The sequence below is a fragment of the Lupinus angustifolius genome, chromosome LG08 (genome assembly GCF_001865875.1).
Source record: "Lupinus angustifolius cultivar Tanjil chromosome LG08, LupAngTanjil_v1.0, whole genome shotgun sequence".
NCBI classification, from domain to species: Eukaryota; Viridiplantae; Streptophyta; class Magnoliopsida; order Fabales; family Fabaceae; genus Lupinus; species Lupinus angustifolius.
The window spans coordinates 20,487,051-20,505,918 of record NC_032016.1 but is presented as its reverse complement, the minus strand read 5'-3'; the positions used below and the strand labels follow the sequence as shown (position 1 = coordinate 20,505,918).

At 34.2% G+C, this 18,868-nt stretch overlaps 1 protein-coding gene across 1 annotated transcript; it reads right to left on the bottom strand.

The window, feature by feature from the left end:
* On the bottom strand, positions 1,043 to 12,640 carry LOC109353987. The gene is made up of 9 exons (XM_019596343.1): positions 12,250 to 12,640; positions 11,639 to 11,836; positions 11,295 to 11,479; positions 8,862 to 9,007; positions 8,502 to 8,757; positions 8,123 to 8,271; positions 1,942 to 2,191; positions 1,542 to 1,823; positions 1,043 to 1,456 (listed from the first exon to the last, which is right to left on the bottom strand). The coding sequence occupies exons 1-9, from the start codon at positions 12,638 to 12,640 to the stop codon at positions 1,208 to 1,210; spliced, it is 2,106 nt and encodes a 701-aa protein (XP_019451888.1). The 3' UTR covers positions 1,043 to 1,207.

Sequence of the window (18,868 nt, the reverse complement as noted above, 5' to 3'; positions counted from 1 at the left end):
ACAATATTAAAATATAATGTTACTATAGCAATATTAAAATAATAATAATAATATGAATCATAACATATTGTTTGTAGCTATTTTAGAGTTAAATAATATTTATTTTTATACTAATCTTATTTTAGAATCAAATAATAATGAAATTATAAATTTATTGATGATTTTTTGATTAATAGGATACTACTAACTATATCATATTATGTATGTGTAAAAAACAATGTTGAGAAAGTCGAGCAAGATGTTAAACCAGTAGATGACCCATATTAAGTTTATCCGATTTAAACAGTTAAACCGTATGGTTTGACTTTATATATAATTAATAATTTTTAACAATATGAATGCACGAGCAACATACATATTCTTAATCATAAATGCACATGTAATATGTATTCTTAATCATGCGGCAAAAAATATCGTCCCGTGCAAATGTACGGATAACTTGCTAGTATCATATATATCTGAACCTAAATAAGGGATCAAATTTTATGTTGGGAGAAATAAGGGATCAAATTTTATTATACTAAGATGCCCTATTAAAGTTGGGTCCATCAATCATTTTCTACCTCTCTCTATAACATATCCCACATATTCTCTTTCCAGCTCTTCATTGTAAGTTACTTAGTTTAATTAGTCTTCCCATATATCTTTTGCCCTTATTCTTTTTCTTCTAAACTAAATAAATAACACATTAGTGTAACTTTTTTTATTAGTCTTACATGACATTACTAACCAAAGTGCTGATGGTAAGATGCGTTGCAGGATTTATCTTATGAAGTCTTGTTTTATGGGGAAAGAGAAAAAATGCAACCTTCCAAAAGTAGTTAATGAAGTTTATGTGCTTGATTAGGTTGAAATTGGTTATCCCCATTCTAAGTTTTTTTATAGACAAAAAATTATATGAAAAATGCATAAGGGATGCTCAACCCAATACACATGGTGTTAAGATAAAGCTTTAAAAGGAACTTACAAAGATTCAGTAATACAATACCAAAGTGAAAAATCAAACATTCTATTATCCCTTCATCTCAAGTTAACAATTGTCTTACTCAGAATTCAAATTTCACATTGATAAACCTTGTATACAACATGATAACTGCTCCAATAGGTCCACCAAATATTGGTGTATTATACCCTATTAAGACTATTTATTTGCATTCACAGTTTGTCTCTAAACTGTCCATGCTAACTTAAAATCCAAAAACAGACACTAAACATAATGCAGAATATCTTTGAGAACAAAAATCAAAACTAATGATAGAAGGTACATTGCATATGCAGGAAAAGATGTCCAGAGAGGGAAAGTGGAGCGAAAACTCACAGAGACGCCCATCACAACACATACAATTGCCACAATCAATACATCAGCTGAGAATTCCCAAGTGATATTTCTCATATATATTAGACTGGAGATCACCACAAAGCCAAGAATATTGTTCATGAAAACTGATTCATAAATCTGCGTTGAACCCAATTTTCACATAAATAGATGGTTAGAATAAATTACTGAAGTGAAGGGAAATTTGTGAAGGAGTATAACAAACCTCATAAATTGTTTGAGAGGTATTGCCTCTCTTCTTCTGGCTAGCTTCTCTTATTGCTGTTGTTGCTTCTCTAAAATTTGTAGCAATGGGAACAATAATAAATGAAATGAAAAAAGATGAGATTCCTGCTTTTTCAGAGAAGTTTTGGACATTATGCACTAAGGGCTCTGCAAGAAGAGATAACATAGTAATTCCCAGTATCACATATCCTATAGCGCCCAACCAAGCTTTTATTCCTTTGATTCTCTTATCTTCTACCACGGTTTCAACTTCTTCCCAGGCCTAACACAATCATTTCAGTGAGAACGTGTGTTAGTTAACGTTGTTCAGTGCATGACACTTAGAAATTGAAGCAACATTAAATTTGTGAGTTATTGGAATAAAGGAATAGAGCATATACTTGATTTTCATGAGGCATGGGTACTAAGTGAGGAGCTTTACTGGAATTTCTATTTATCCAATTTGTAAACACTTCAACGAATTCATTCTCACTGATTTCATCATCTCCGTTAAGGTCAAGTTCATGAATGATTTTTGCAACTGCCTCATCTGAATCTGCAACCTCACCAAGATTAATGTCCTTGACTAATATTTTTAACTCTGATTTTGAGGCGTGACCATCACCATCGCTATCAACTTGCTGAAATAATCTGTTGTATCATAGGTGCATTGAAAAACATTACCAATAAATATTTTAAATTTTGTTGTGTTCTTTTTTCTTTTTTAAGTAACTGTGCTATAGCACAAGATATATTATAGAAAAGAACCAGAAAAGGAGATACAAAGAGGGGTTACATGTTCCTAAATCTGTAATTATGAAGACCAAGCAAGTTTCTATTATAGTCATTCATAATAAAACAAGGTATTGAATTTCAAGTTGTACTATTTCTAGACTTAGCACTAAAAGAGACCAATTTGTCCGCACAAGAGTTGCCCTCTCTATAAATGTGAGTGATTTTCCAATTTAGCAAATCCAAAATCTTAGTACACCTGTGCCACTTGTTATGAAGCTGCCAAGGGGGATTAGACTCACCTCTGAAAATTTGCACAACCAAAACAGAGTCAACTTCAAGCCAAATGTTCAACCAACCTTTCTTGTAGGCCAAGGAAACAACTTTAATGGCAGAATAAAGCTCAGCATAGAGGGCAGACTGAATATTAAGATAGGAGCCGAATCCAAGAAGGAACACTCCTTTGTGATCTCTAAATATACCTCCTCCACCCGCATGACCAGGACAACCGAAAGTCGCACCGTCCGTGTTTGCTTTTATCCAACCACTCGAAGGAGCCAACCAGAGAACTTAAGTAATCTTAGGAGCAGAATTGTAGTGGATACTGACTTTGAAATGCTTGAGAATAATCAGATCATTGATAGAAGGATTAGCAGCCATTGAAGAGTAATTGCCTGAGATGGATGTGTCCCTAATTATCTTAGCAATTGCTTGATTTACAGAGATCACTATGTCCTCGAATCTTATTTGGTTCCTGCAAAACCAAATGGTTGCAATTGTGCTGACAGAACAGATTAGCAAAAGTTGTTGAAGTTGCTTGCTGAGATTTTTGTTGCAAGAGATGATCAACTCTTTTATGGAATTTAAGTTGATTTGGAATGAGAAGATTGACATAAGCCAATTCCAAATATCAATAGCAAAGTTGCAGTTGAGGAATATATGATTTGTGTCTTCTATGGCCTTTTTACACTATTGCATCTAGAGGCCAAGACACAACCTCTCCTTTGCAAGTTGGCATCCGAAGGCATTTTACCATGAATTATCGTCCAGGTGATGAAAGAACATGAAGGAGGGATCACCTTAGACCAAACTAGATTGCACCAGTTGAGAGGATTAGAATAATTAGAGACAAAATCATAAGCAACCTTTAGAGATAGCAAACCATCCTCAGAATGCCTCCACACTAGCATATCAACACCATTAGATCTAATTGTATTTGCTATGCCAAGGGCAACATCAGGGAAGAGGCTTTCAATTGGGACAGGAATTGTCCACTTAGAGTTGATAATGAAATCAGACACAGAAGCTAGAAGAGAGCTCTGTATTTGAGCAGGGATTCCCATAGTATCAGCAATAGGTTCCCCTAGCCAATTTTCCTTCCAGAAGTTGACATTCTCACCATTACCAATCAACCATATTGAGTTTGAAGATGTGATTGACCAGTTCTCTTTGATGCCAGGCCAGATGGAGGATTTAAAGTGCATATTAGGGGGATCCTTGTAATTACCAAACCTGTTCCTACAGAATCTGACCCAATCATGTTTGTCACATCTCATATCCCAGGCTAGATGAAGAAGGGCAGCCTTGTTCAACATTTTGATAGATCTCAGCCCCAATCCTCCCTGAGAGATGGGAACACAGACTTTGCTCCAGGCCACTGTGACAAGCTTTCTAGTGCCAATGTCCCCAGACCAAATGAAGTTTCTAATTCCTTTGTCCAAACAATCAATCAGAGAAGCAGGTCACTTGTAAATATGAAAACTATAAAGGAGCATGCTGTGAATAATGGACCTCACCAATTCTACTCTGCCCATAATGGATAAGGAAGAGCCCTTCCAGGTTGCCAATTTAGCAAGAATTCTGTCAGCAATTGGTTGAAGATGATACATTCGAGGCTTACCTTTAAACAGAGGAACCCCTAGGTAGTTGAAAGGGAGAGAACCCCTAACAAAACCCAACAGANTTGCCAATTTAGCAAGAATTCTGTCAGCAATTGGTTGAAGATGATACCTTCTAGGTTTACCTTTAAACAAAGGAACCCCTAGGTAGTTGAAAGGGAGAGAACCCCTAACAAAACCCAACAGAGAAGAAATATCATTAATTTTTCTGGCATTGGCATTGATGACATAGAATCTACATTTCTGAGTGTTGATTTGTTGACCAGAGACTTGAGCATAGTCCAAAACAAGTTTCTTAAGACAAAGTAGCTCTGTTTTGACACCCTTGCAAAAGATGAGAATATCATCAACATAGAGAACATGACTAGGAGAATGCATTCTATTAGGACCAGCAATTGTGCTTATCTTCTTCTCATTGACCAGCTTAAGGATACCCCTACTCAGGACATCCTCAGCCAGGCAAAAAAGCAAGGGAGAAAGAGGATCTCCTTGTCTAACCCCTCTAGTGCACTTGAAGAAGCCAACACTATTTCCATTAACAATAATGGAGAGCTTGGCAGAATCATGAATAGTGCTTATCCAATGAATGAATTTATGGTTAAAACCAAAAGCATGAAGAGTGTCCAACAAGAAAGTCCAATCTATTGTGTCAAAGGCCTTTTTGATATCCAGTTTGATAGCCAAATTGCTCCCAAAGGCTTTATGATCTAACATATTTATTGCTTCAGAAGCTAGGCAAATACAATCCTTAATTTGTCTGTCCTTGATGAATCCTCTCTGCTGCTTAGAGATGATTTTGGGAGCAATAATAGCTAATCTGTCAGCAAGGATCTTAGTAATGATTTTGAATTGGAAATTAGCAAGGGCAATAGGCCTGTAGTCTTCAATTCTATCAGCACCCTTGACCTTTTGAACCAGGATGACTGAGTTAGAGTTTAAGTTTTTCATCAGTCAACCCTGGTTGAAAAATTGCAAAACAGCATTACCCACATCAATACTGATAATGTCCCATAAATTATGAAAGAAGCAACCAGAGAAGCCATCAGGGCCAGGTGCACTGTCCCCATTAAGAGCAAACACAACAACTTTGATTTCAGTGTAAGAAGGCAATTTAGTCAGCATAGAATTGTCCTCATCAGTGATCAAACTAAGAATCACATCATGAATAAGANTCCTTGATCATAGACAAAGAATTAGTGCCATATCTTATCTTGGTGACTTTATGGAAGAAATTTGTATTTCTATCACCCATTGTGTGCCAATTAATTTTGGCTTTTTCCATCCAGAATGATTCTTCAACTAACAGAGCATCCATCAGCTCAGATTGAGCCAAGTCTTCCTCAACCAAAAGGCTATTCTCAGGACCATGATCATTGATGCAATTTTGAATGGTAACAACATTGGCCTTAGCAGCAAGGACCCTTTGGTGAATATTACCAAAGACATTATGATTCCAAATTATAAGCTCTTTTTCCAGGTTTTTAAGCTTGGTTGATAAAACAAACATAGGACATCCCACCACCTCAACATTCCAAACCTCTGCCACCAATCTTCTGTAGTCAGTGTTAAGCAACCACATTTTATGAAATTTGAAAAAGGATTTTGGAGACTGCACTAGATTGTTACTAGAGAATAACAAAGGGAAATGGTCAGAAGCAACTCTAGACATTGTGCAACAAACAAAATGAGTGAAATCATTAACCCAATCATCATTAACCATAGCTCTGTCAAGCCTTTTCTCAGTACTAGCATTACCAATACGCCTATTAGACCAAGTAAATTGAGCACCCGTAGTTGGAAGACTTATGAGGCCAGCATTGTCAATAAAAGTCTGAAACTCAGCAGAAGGAATTCTGGCAGGTAATCTGAGACTTCTACATTCGTGAGCTCCCAAGACCACATTAAAATCCCCTATACAACACCAAGGCCCAGGATTATCAGAGATTACATGTTGGACTTCAGACCAAAGGGGCCTCCGAAGGAGGTAAGTAGTACTAGCATAAACAACACAAAAATGCAGAACCTTGTTATCCACCAACATTGAGAGAGAAATATGTTGATCAGTGTTCATAAGGACAGTAGGAACAAGATCACGGTTACAGAGGCCCCAAATGGAAGGAATGAGGGAACCTCTATCATTGACCACAAAAAGCTTGAGATTTAAGCAAGTCTAATACCTATCTGGCACCTTACTACTAAGAATTTTAGGCTCAGCAAGGAAAATTAACTTAGGCTTTGTAGACATACAAAGATTTTTGAAGAAAATCCTAGTTTTATGGTTACCAAATCCCCTACAATTCCAAAAAAAGATTTTCATTGGACAATGGTTAAATAGCCACCCCTTCGGGTATTATGAATCCTTTGAGATTTATCACTTTTCCTCTGCTTTTTCCTTTGAGATTTGGACATAACAGGTGTGAATTCCTCCTCTCCATCTTGAGAGACATTATCATCTGCCTAGAGCCTGCCTAGCAACCTCATATCAGAAGAGGCAACATTATTATCCAAATTGGCAGTTTCTTGCACAATGACATTAGCTTGTGAGTCATCTGAGTCAACCACATGTAGCTCCTCCTGTTCTTTGTCTGAGTTGTCCTCATTAGCTTGACTTAGAGAAGCAGGATTTCCCACAAGATTGCCCAGAGTATCAATATTGACCTCCCCACTGTCAATCTCCAGATTAATGACTAAGTCATTAATCTCTCTGGGTTGAAAGGCATTGTCTATTATAGGATTAGGGGCATCCTCCCTTTGAATAGGCATGGGAACCTTTTTGACCTTATTTGTAGGTGCAACTTCAAGATTAGGCTTGGAGACTTGCTGACCTTTGGCTTTAGCCTTTGTTGATTCATCAACTAAGCTTTTCTTTGTCACCCTGCGACATTGAGCAAGGAGATGACCAATAGCACTACACCCTGTGCAAATTTCTGGCAGGTTCTCATACTCAATACCAACAAAAAAAGCAAACCCTTCTCTTTCAACCAAGATTTGGTTAGGCAGCTCCATTTTCAGGTTAATCTCTACAAGAACTTTGGCAAAATGGCCAAAAGTTCTGTTACTTGTTGCACCATCTAAAGACAGGGGAGTTCCAATACCTCCAGCAATAGAGAAAATGATTTTTGGACTCCAATATTCCTGGGGCAAACTAGTAATACTAATCCAAGTTTGAGAGTGAGTTTGTTTTTTGGTGATTGGGGTTGAAATCTGGAGTCCATAGAAATAGCCTCAAGATTCCAGGTTTAAGGTTCCATGTACCTATGGAGCATATTTTCCTCATTTCTTCCATTGTCAAGAAGGAAAACTCATAGAAGCCCTTGCCAAGAGAGAGCATATTCCAGTTGGCAATCATATTCCACATGGTACTAAGTTTAGATTTCAGATCCAGAAATTTCAAAGGAGTGTCTCCTTTAGACAAGATGATTCTTCCATGAAGATGTAACTTGCGTCTTTGAAGTCCAACAAAGTATTCGGCTTCGGGAATTTTTATGGCCACAGTGTCCCCTTTGATGCAAGGTTGAGGGAGTTGGGAGGAAGAGATGTCACAAGTTTCCCCCAAAGCTTGTGCAAAAGTTTTCCTCAATGGAGGTGGATCTTGGTCAATTCCTTTGATATTTGTCTCCACATGTGTAGCTCCTTCTAAGAACCTCCAAGGAATGTACTCTGTTGTCATGATGTAGGAAGAAATCCAAGATTGTTGGAGATCCAAGATTGTTGGAGAACCAAGATTATCGGAAATGAAGCAGAGCCCTAACAGAGCGTTTCATATGTTATATAATAACATAATTAATCCTTCATTTGAATTTCTTGTTGTGTTCTTATTAAACAACCAAGTTGCCTTAACTACATAATTGAATGTCCAAGCCCTTGAACATTTAAAAAAATTAAGGTGTACTATTTGCAAGAAGATATGACAAACATTTGCTTTCAAGATTGTGATATAAATATGAGAAACCTTCTGATTGCATCTTCATCAGGTGTGCCATCATCTTTACAAAGACTTCCAACCCTATCAGTCTGAGCATGGTTTAACACTTGAGATATAATATGTCCCTTCAATTTAAGCTCTCTTCTAGTGTGTTCAATCCATGGCTTGATAAATGACTGTTCAAAATATAGTAAGAGTGCACTTAATCAGCAAGGAAAGGAATAAAGATGCTCCCTCTATTCCTAATAAACATAAATGTGGGGCAAAAATTATAAACAAATATCAAGACTCCAGGACTAAAACACTGCACTTTCTTAAATATTGGTATATTGTACAAGGAATCGATCTTGGATATAATAATATATGATATCCATGACTCTATGTTACAAGGCAAAGAGTTACTTACCTTATACAACTTATTCATTGATTCTTTTGCGATGTACTTTTTCTCCAGGGCACGCTTTGTTTGGTTAATATAATTTGTTAAACCATCCACAAATTCTTCCCTAGATATTACTTGGTCGCCATTTCGGTCGAAAATTCTTAACAAGTCTGCTATTTGTTCCTCTTTGATGTTTACTACATTTTCTTTGTTCTGAAGCAGCATCTCTTTAATGTCAGAAGCTAACAAGTCCTCCCCACCACTTATTTCATGATATAGACTGCAAAATGAAGTATAAGTGGTTATGTACACAACACCTGTTTAAACAATTAGGGAAATGGTTATTCAACACTTTGAGAAATGTTTCATGAAATCTCCTCTCACCCATTTATGGCTGCAACATTAGCACTTCCATCCTCAGCGAGGATCTTTTGAAGAGTTTGCTTGTTGACATGTTGGAAAATCCTTAATATTAAATGATCATGTTTGATATATTCTAGCCTTCTCTTCTCTATATGAGGTTCAAAAACCTGCAGATTTGATTCCAACAACAAGCAAGTCAATTTGAAAACATTCGATGAAAATATTTAACATTCAAATAGTTTGACTCATGACAGTATGCAACAACATTTATAACTATTGTGCTGTAATATGGATAACTTACTGCATTTGTTAATAGGTGCAAATATCATTTAATTTTTCTTAGTTTTCATTTTTCAAGTAGCCAATGAGTTTCGAAATTATATACTTTAGGTTGATTGATTCCTCTCTAATACGGTTGGATAAAAGCAAACACTCATGGTGCAACAAAAGGCAACCCTAGTCCTGCTAGAGGTGGGGACTCTTTAGAGATAAAAGTTAAACTATCTTGGGTTGTTTTGCATAATACTATGATATTCAAGACTCTTCTTAGTGAAAATGTATTAAAGAAGTACAAGGAGTACTAACCCAATATAAGAGAAAGATCATAAATTAATCTTTTAGACAATATAGAAATACAAGCAATTGGGTCATTACATCAATTAGCAAAGAGTAAAGAAGTTAGAGCAACTTTTGATTGAAACCAAGACCAAGATCGGACTTGAATGAGATCCATTATTTGCATAAAACTCATTAGCTTATTAGAGAAAATGACATCATTCCTCATAATCCATATAGACCACACAACAGCAAACCATATCATCCTTCACATCTGAGAACCGCTAGTTATATGATCAATAGCATCATGCATGTTCAATGATTCAATGATTGTTGTAGGTTTCGGCTCATCATCTTGAAGCCACAAATGAACACCTTTCCAAACAGAAGAAGCAAAATCACAAGATAGAAAAAGATGGTCAATTGACTCGTCATGGTTCTTGCAAAAAATGCACTTCAATTCCCCAGTCATAAGAGTAACTTGCCTTTTGAAAAGCTCAATCTTTGTAGGAATTCTATATTTAAGAAGTTTCAAGACAAAACAACATATTTTTGATGGAACGCAGTTAATCCAAGACTTAAGTAAAATGTTACCTAGAGGCATAATACTTGAATCAACTTGAATGAGATAAGCCGACTTCACCACATAATTCCCGAAAGCATGAAGACCCCATCTCCATTTGTCAGCAATATCCTTCTTGCAAGAGTGATGACGAATCAAATCATACATATTTCTAACCATACTCTCCTCTCTATCAAACACATGACGACGCCATTGAATCTTCCAACTCCACACATCATCAACCCAACCTCCACAGTCCGCCATTGTTGCCCTTTTATTTAAAGCTAAGGCATATAATCTAGGAAAAAGCTCTTTCAACCTTTGATGACTCACCCAGATATCTGTCTAGAAAAGAGTTTGAGTTCCATCTCCTATTTCCTTCGAAATGTTCTCATCAAACCAACCACCATCGTCTTCCAAATTAGAGCCAATTTTACATAAATCTCTCCACCAAGTAGAATCTGAATTCTTAGCATGTGCAAGGACATCATCCCCATATTTTGAGTTAATCACCTTAACCCAAAAAACATCATTCTCTTCCAATCTACGCCATCTCCACTTACCAATCAAAGAATTATTGAAACGAGATAAATCTCTTACTCCCAATCCCCCAAGAAATTTGGGTTTGCAAACCTCCAACCAAAACACCCAAGCAATGCTTTTACTCCCTCTCTTATTCCCCCAAAGAAATAGCTCATAAAAGAGATTGAGATGAATTATGGTTGGAATGCGACTTTCAATTAATTGCTCAAGCCTTATAAGGAGGAATTAAAATGCTTGGGTGTTGAGAAACTACAAACTACTCATCTAGGAAATGGAGTTCAAAGTATCTCTCACATATACAGGGAAGAAAATAACTATGCAAGATAGGCTTGCAACTTTTGGGGTGATTTCAAATTGTAATTCTTGGTGGAACATAATCCATGGATTCATTCATGTTAAGTTCTTTAGATATAAGTTTGGTTTACTAAACTAGAAATTTCATTAGACAAAAACCATAGATTCCAAATCAGAGTTTTTGCTGAGCGAATTGGCCTCTCATTGAGCGAAATAGAAGTTTTTGCTCAACGAACAAATAGTTTTCATTGAGAGAGCTAGAGATAACATAAATGAGATTTCTAGCAACGAGATCAAAGTAAGATTTCATTTTTTTAAAATTTAGTTGTTCCTTTATTTCTATTTTTTATCAAATGAACGTTCGATTGCTTTTGCACCCAAATAGTGATTAAAATATTGGAAATTATATTGATTTCATAACAATTAACATTGAGTACAAATAGATAAAGCCATTGGATTTACTCAATATTGATGCTAATAATAAGTGTTGGATTAGAAACCTGATATACGAAGTAGGAGATGAGAAAAATGACAGCAATGATCAGAGAAACCATCAAGGTCACAGCTCGAGGTGTGGAAGAGAGGTTGAATAAAGTAGGAATCTGCATTATAAGGAGTGGTATAATTGAGAAAACCATGATTCTTGACATATTCACTGTGTCTATATCCATGGTAAGGCCAGAACCTACAAATCCATCAAATAGAGACAGAAAGTGAAATGAAACGAGTTAGTGCATGTTTGGCATTGGGATTCAAAATTATAAGTTGAATACCACAAAGCATGTAATTTTAATTACAAAACATTAGGGTTTCAGTAACACACTACCAGAGATGGATAACATACCAGTCAGTGATTCTTTTATTGATAACTTTGATCTGTTAGATCCACTAGGATTATGATCATCATTCAAATTTTGACTTCCAATGATAACACAGGTTCCCCAAACTACTGTCAGAAGCAAAATGGAAGATCCAGCCAACAATCCAACGCCACTGGAAGCATACTCTTGTGCACTCTTTTTATCACTGTTGAGTCCAGTAACTAACAACAAACAACAACCATGTAAATGATATAAAGACAAATGTATTTAGAGGCAAAAAAATTTGGTAAGTTATTTAGAGTCAAATTGTTACTCATACAAACACTAATAACACACTCATTGAAACACTCTCTATTGCAGTGTATCTTATCCTCGTAAGTGCACTCTCTCCCTCTCTTCATTAGTAACAAAAAAGGAAAAAAGGTTTGCATGTACTAAAAATTTAAGGCAAAGAATCCGGTGAAAAATTATTTCTTTTACATTAATACTTAATGGTAAAAATGTCATCCCATTGTAATCATACTTTAAATAATGCATCACCGATGGTCCAATAAAAGAAAGTGTGCTACTTGCATATATCTCAATAAAATTCAAAACTAGTAATAACTTACAAGGATAAAAAGACTTAGCATACCAAGAAGAATGAGAGATTCAGGAAGGGCACGAAGGAGATCAAAGGCACTAGAACCAAAAATGCCAGGGCCAAGAATCTCGAAGATCTTCTCACTTCCAGCAGCCATGTATGACTCTCCATGGAATAACAAGTACTCATATACCAATATCAGAAAGAGATGACCCAAAATGTTAGTGGAACATGGCAAGAAACCATACATTTGCTCACATATATTCTCACATGGCTCACTCCCTTTGAGATGCAGGTGAGAATTTTCACTTTGAATATCATTAACTCCATCAGAAACCAACTCAGTAGCACTTATACCAAGGGCACGTCCTTCAGCATGAACTGCAACTAGTACTATAACAATGAAAGTGAAGTATGTTGTCTTTGAATTAATGCTTCTCATTTTGCTTTTGCTGAATACAACAAGAGATAATGAGTTTATATATATGTATAGACTCAATGTACTTGCACGTGTGAGAAAATAAAACATTTAAAAGGAGTATAAGGAGATAAGTTATCTTCTCCTGCCACTCAGTGAAATCATGACATGTTTCATTATTTTCTACAAAAATATCTTTAAAAATAAACAAAATAGTACACATATCACATTTTTACTGGCCAAATGAGATAAATTATCTCCGGATATGAGGAGATACATTATTCTGAAAGTGAAATCTCGTCTATAATCTTAACAATGAATTAAAACTTTTATTGGCTAAACTTATGGAAGATTCATAATCTTTTAATGAGTTAATAAGTTTTGACATTACCCTAAACATGTTTTTATATCTTACTTCATTTTTTTGTATGGTATGAATCTTGCAATTCTAAAATATTTTTGTTAAAGGTCCATTGTTTAACTGCAGTCTTTATTATCTAGAGACATCTTGCATTTTTGAGGTTGACAATTCTACCTTAATAAACATACTTACATGTGACACCACTTGGCTATTTTTATTCTAAATGTGGTCGATGCAAACATGTTTTTATGGAGATAGCATTGTTTATGGGAAATTCTGTTAGAAATGTTCTTGGTCAGAACTCTAAGAAGTATTTTGGAAGTCTAAAAACTCAGACAAATTGACTCTTATTTACAAAGACTTAAAACTTAGTAAGTCTAATTTATTTTTTGTAATTGACAGCACAAAATAAACGTAGTCGGAATAAAAATATGGAATGGGTTTTGCTGCTTTAAGCTAAAAATATCCACATCATTCACATATCATTGTTATTTGGGACAGGCGGGAGGTGTTTCATTACATGTCTCAAGCCAATGAAAATGTGACTTTTGTTATTTTTTGTTTTTAGAATTTTTCTTTTATTCATGTGTCAAAATGTGATAGACTTGAGACAGAGAATAAAACATGATTGAAGACAGTTGATCCTCGTATGTTATCTTGGTAGTTTTTGTTTTCCAATTTATAAAGTAATAAAAGTCAATCTCAAAACCAATATGTTAATATGTGGATAGTTGGAAGTTTGGAACCTTTGAGAATGACAATTATGAGCGTTCACTAGCACGTCTTCTCATGAGGAAAAAACAATTTCACATGATTTGCACGTCTTAGTATACAAATATATAAAATTAATTATTCTTTTGTTGCACCACTTGCAAGGAGTAGATATAAAAATGTACAATCATGCCACTAGGCGAATTAAGCACCTCGTACATTCTCTCTAGAAATATGAGACTTTATATTTGAATTAATTTACCATATTGAATGAATAAATTCAACAATTTCTTCTGAAGTGTGAGTATCATACACTTATCGGTTTGCTTCCTCTTTTATCCATTTTGTCTCAACCGAACCATCAGTTATGATACCACTTGTTGGACCGACTGCAAACTGGAAGCCTTCGACCATTAAGGAGTTCCATTATTATCCAAGTATTGGAAGAATGAAGAGTCACAAGTGAGACACCACATATTAAACTAAAACTTTAATTAATACATTAGTTTCCGGTTATAAACTTTTCTACTTCTTCTCTCATATCTAATATGACTTGACACTTAACAATTCCAACGACCACGTTTCTAGTCTTGTTTACTCGGTATGAGGTTTAAAAATCTTCAGATTAGTTAGTATAAGTAAGACACTATGCCATAACTGATATTTAACAATGTTCATTCAACAATGCTTATATGTTGAACGCTGTTAAAAAACGTTGTTAAAATTGTTTACTTTAACATCGTTTATTGAAGAAAACGCTATTAAATGTCATACTGTTTGTTATCTTTAACAACATTTGTTTCAATAAGCGTTGTTAAAGGTGTTGTTATCTTTAACAACGTTTATTTAAAAAAACATTGTTAAAGATCATACTTCATATATTTAAAAACACTTCTTCAATAAGCATTGTTAATGATATTATCTTTAACAACACTTATTGAAGAAATCGTTGTTAAAGGTCATACTAAAATGTTTGTTTTAGTGAGTGGGAATCTTTTCAAATTCAAAAACAAAACCTCACACAATAATACACAATTACACATATCACATTCAATTTATTATTTCTCTTACTTTTCTTCTCCATAAGTTACATTTTTTCTCTCTTTTGTTTTTAGTTTCCCTCTTCAAGCAAATTATCGATTTTTGGTTTTTCTCTTCAAGCATAAGGTAAATCATTATCTTATTTTAGCTATTTCCTTATGTTTCCTTGCACAACTATGCTAAGGTTATAGTCTTGCAAGTACTAGATATAGGATATGAAAATTATCTGCAGTTTTTATACTTGTCACGTGAAACTGTGAGGATATGTCCATTTAATCATCATTTCTCTTTCATTTGTTATTGTAACAGTGAGTTGCGCTAATAATCACAGTACTACAGATTGTACATGTATCTAATCTAAAGGTAGCTATTCGAGCTTATACTATTATTTTACTGTGGCTTGATGTCTAACATTCTTGAGTTCTATTACTTTTCTGAAATATACTTTTTATGAAGCATTTTTAATATTTATTTACGTTTTGATAGTTTTCAGTTACATCTATATGGAATAACTGAACTAACATTTTTAAATTATTCTGCATATCTGGTGTTGCACTTTATACGCGCATCTCTAATTTGTCATGTTAGAGTCTATGTTGATATATTTAGGTTATATGAAAATTTACTTCATAAAAAATAGGATACGATTCTTTGTTACATGATTTGTTTAGAGATTGTGAGAAAACTTGATTGAAGATGTTGCATCGTTGAACAAAGAAATGGTTGATTGATATGCATGTAGAAACCTCCAAAGCGTGTGTTGCCACACTAACCTTTAGGTTCGATTCGCCCCACCAATTTAAGTATATTGGATGCAAATGAGATGAACAGCGAATCCCCTTCAGGATACTTTGGGAAACCTTGATGTGTTTTGCACCAACACACCAAGCATATCTTTTGATAGTAGTTTACAAATCTATGTTTCCTACACTTCTCTCATGCGTTAGAGAAATGGAGGATGATTTCTTAGATGAGAAATTTCATATTTTCAGATGTATCATTATGCCTTGAAGTTTCTCATTTTATAGAGTACGAATAGCTATATACTAACACGGTTCACTTATTATCTGAATGAGTTCCATAGCTTAGTGGTAAGGTACACTGTTTGGCAAGTAACACATCCTTGGAACAAAACCATCCAAGCAGGATCGAACTCATGACCTCCAAATTATTGCCAATAGGTACAACCACTGAACCAATTATCATTCTGTTTAATATATTATGAAACCAAAATATGTATATACTCGCTATGTGAATTCAGATATTTTGGAAATATCTCTCACAATCTCCCGCCATTTTCAAAATATAAGAAATCTCATAAATCTGGAAATATCATGGTTTCAGATAATGGTATTTTACAATTTGAACCATTACTTAGTAAGTTATGGGTTCCACTTATCCCGAATAAAATTAGTAGACCAGCTTTGAACCAACTATTCATTAGAATAAGCGTGCACAACTCACACATGAAATCTCGGAACTATTGAAAGAATTATAAATATGACACATTTGATAAGACCTTGTGTCATGTATCCTTTTCATGAGAATTTAAGAGTCAATCCCTTTAACTCTATGAAGCGGCCAACTTCATTCTCATATAGGTAGACTATATCGGAAATGCACCCATAATAAGTATTCCAACAAATTCTTGCTATATGTCTATTAAGAGTAAAACTTAACCTTTCAACTTTGTGCTTATGGTCCAAGTACTTTTATCACTTGGGATGTGTCTATAGTCAAGTACTTGCAATCACTCTATAATATTTTCCATCATTGAACTCAAGACTTGATGCTACTCAAGTGTGAGTTGAGTTAACACTATCGATGACCAATTAGACATGAGCTTGAGTCTCATCCCCAATGATGTTTTTCAACATCATATCTTTTGTCAGACCTTTCGTCAAAGGATCTGTAAGATTCTTTCAGTTCTTAGGAACACTATGAAGATTACTTTGTTTGCAATTAATTCCTTTATATAGCTATATCTTAAACAAATATATTTGAATTTTCCATTATACACTTGGCTATATGTTTTTGAAAGTGTAGACTGACTATCACAATGTATAGATACTTGTGTCATTGGCTTTGACCACATAAGTATCTCCTACAATCATTTGCTTAGTCATTGAGTCTCTTTACTAGTTGTAGCCAGAATAATAAATTTTGCAGCCATGGTGGAGTCAGCTATATAAGTTTGTTTGTTTAAACTCCAAGAAACTTCAACCCCACCAAGTTTGAAGATTCATCCACTTGTGACCTCCAATTCATTGCTAATAGGTACAACCACTAAACCAATTATCATTCTGTTTAATATATTATGAAACCAAAATATGTATATAATCGCTATGTGAATTCAGATATTTTGGAAATATCTCTCACAGAGATGTCATGTATTATTTGTATTTGCAGCTTGTATTGATCACTGAGGAACACAAGAACGCTCTGTAAGGACATATTTGTCATGTGTTTGATAGAATGTCAGGGAGATAAATTGTCTTAATTAGAAAATAGATATTTAACAGCGCTTGCTTCAGTGAGCGCTGTTAAATGTCTATCTTCTACGGTGCTTCAAAAAATGTTGTTAAATATAATCTTATGTACTACTGCACATAAACAACGCTATAAAAGCGCTGTTAAATGACAATTTTAAGCAATATTGTTTTACTATTCTGACTGAGAAGTTAATTTGCAAGCATTCAAAGAAAATCCTTCACTTCAATAACATCAACAAATATTGTGCAATAGTATGGATAATTACATTTATTAATACAAAGTGAGGTTAAAAAGAAAGAGTAGTAAAGGAGTCTAAAGTCCTAATGAAAGATAAGTTTTCAAAGGACTAGTGGGAACATCAATTAAAATTCTCCAACAACGAAACGGAGAAACTGTGTTGAAATGACGGAAACAAATTGTGTAGCATTGACAATAAACAATACTTGTGGGTGTAGTTGCACCTTCGATAAAAAAAATAAACAATAAAAAGAGGATAAAGAATGAATAAAATATTTTAAAATAATATAATTTGTTATCAAGGTTTGACATGTATCTCAAAATGTTAATGAGTTTCTATAATGCTTGTTTCAAAATCATCCATAACAAAGACAGTGTACGGCCTGAAACAAGCACGAAAACGGTGACACATAAAGTTTAATGAGTTCATGAGCTAATTCTGTATTAAGAAGTTTGTTGACACTTACATGCATCATGTTTGATTTGTATGTTGATGACACGTTAATTGCAGGATATATGAAGCATTAAATGGTAGAAAACTTTGTGAAAGATCTTGGTCTAACCAAATATATCCTGGGCATAATGATTTTCAGAAGGATAAAACTTATTTGTTATGTTGGATATGGCGTGATTGGATACAGTCATATATAGCATGAAATAGATATTTCATATGTTAACTTAAATAATGCAATCACTTCACATATTAGATGTTGGACTTTTTAACAAGATGATAACATTGACTTTTCGCGTTACATTGCTTTTTTGGGTTATGTTACAATGCTTTTTAGATTATTGAATAGTGAAAGTTATCTTGGGAGAAATAAGGCTCAGATTTTATTCAACTCAAATTATCTCGAATACAACAAAGTTCAATATTCGATATGAATTGTGATATGTGACAGGCATCAAATTTCAAAATATATAATTCAACTTATTTTTCAATAAAAATTAGAATAAAGAAAATTTCCTTCTCTACTTTATCTTTTAAATAACATATCTCATATATTCTTTGTCAAGCTCTCCATTGAGAATAAAATATTTTCTTATACTATGATATAAATTATTTCTTCCGATTATTAAAATTATGACATACATCTTCTTTTTTAGTTTTTAGAATATTTTATAAAAAAAATTAAATAGAACACATGTCATTATTTTAATAGCCGAAATAGATAACTTATATTTGATAGGGATAATAGTTATTATCTTATTAATTTGCTCTCCACATATATCTTTTCTCCTTATTATTTTTATTCTTAACTAAATAAATAACACATTGGTGTAACTCTTCATTAGTGTTACATGTCATTACTGACCTAAGTGTTGACGGTAAGATGCATGGAAGGATTCATCTTATTATAGCATTTGAAGTCCTGTTTTATGGAAAAGAAAAATGCAACGGTTGGAGA

What these genes read in the sequence shown, in the direction of transcription:
- LOC109353987 (XM_019596343.1), bottom strand. Translation starts at nt 12,640, where the DNA reads ATGAGAAGCATTAATTCAAAGACAACATACTTCACTTTCATTGTTATA. An exon ending in TGAATCTCTCATTCTTCTTG is followed by an intron (nt 11,837 to 12,249) that starts GTATGCTAAGTC and finishes GTTTGTTGTTAG; the next exon opens with TTACTGGACTCAACAGTGAT. An exon ending in AATAAAAGAATCACTGACTG is followed by an intron (nt 11,480 to 11,638) that starts GTATGTTATCCA and finishes ATGGATTTGTAG; the next exon opens with GTTCTGGCCTTACCATGGAT.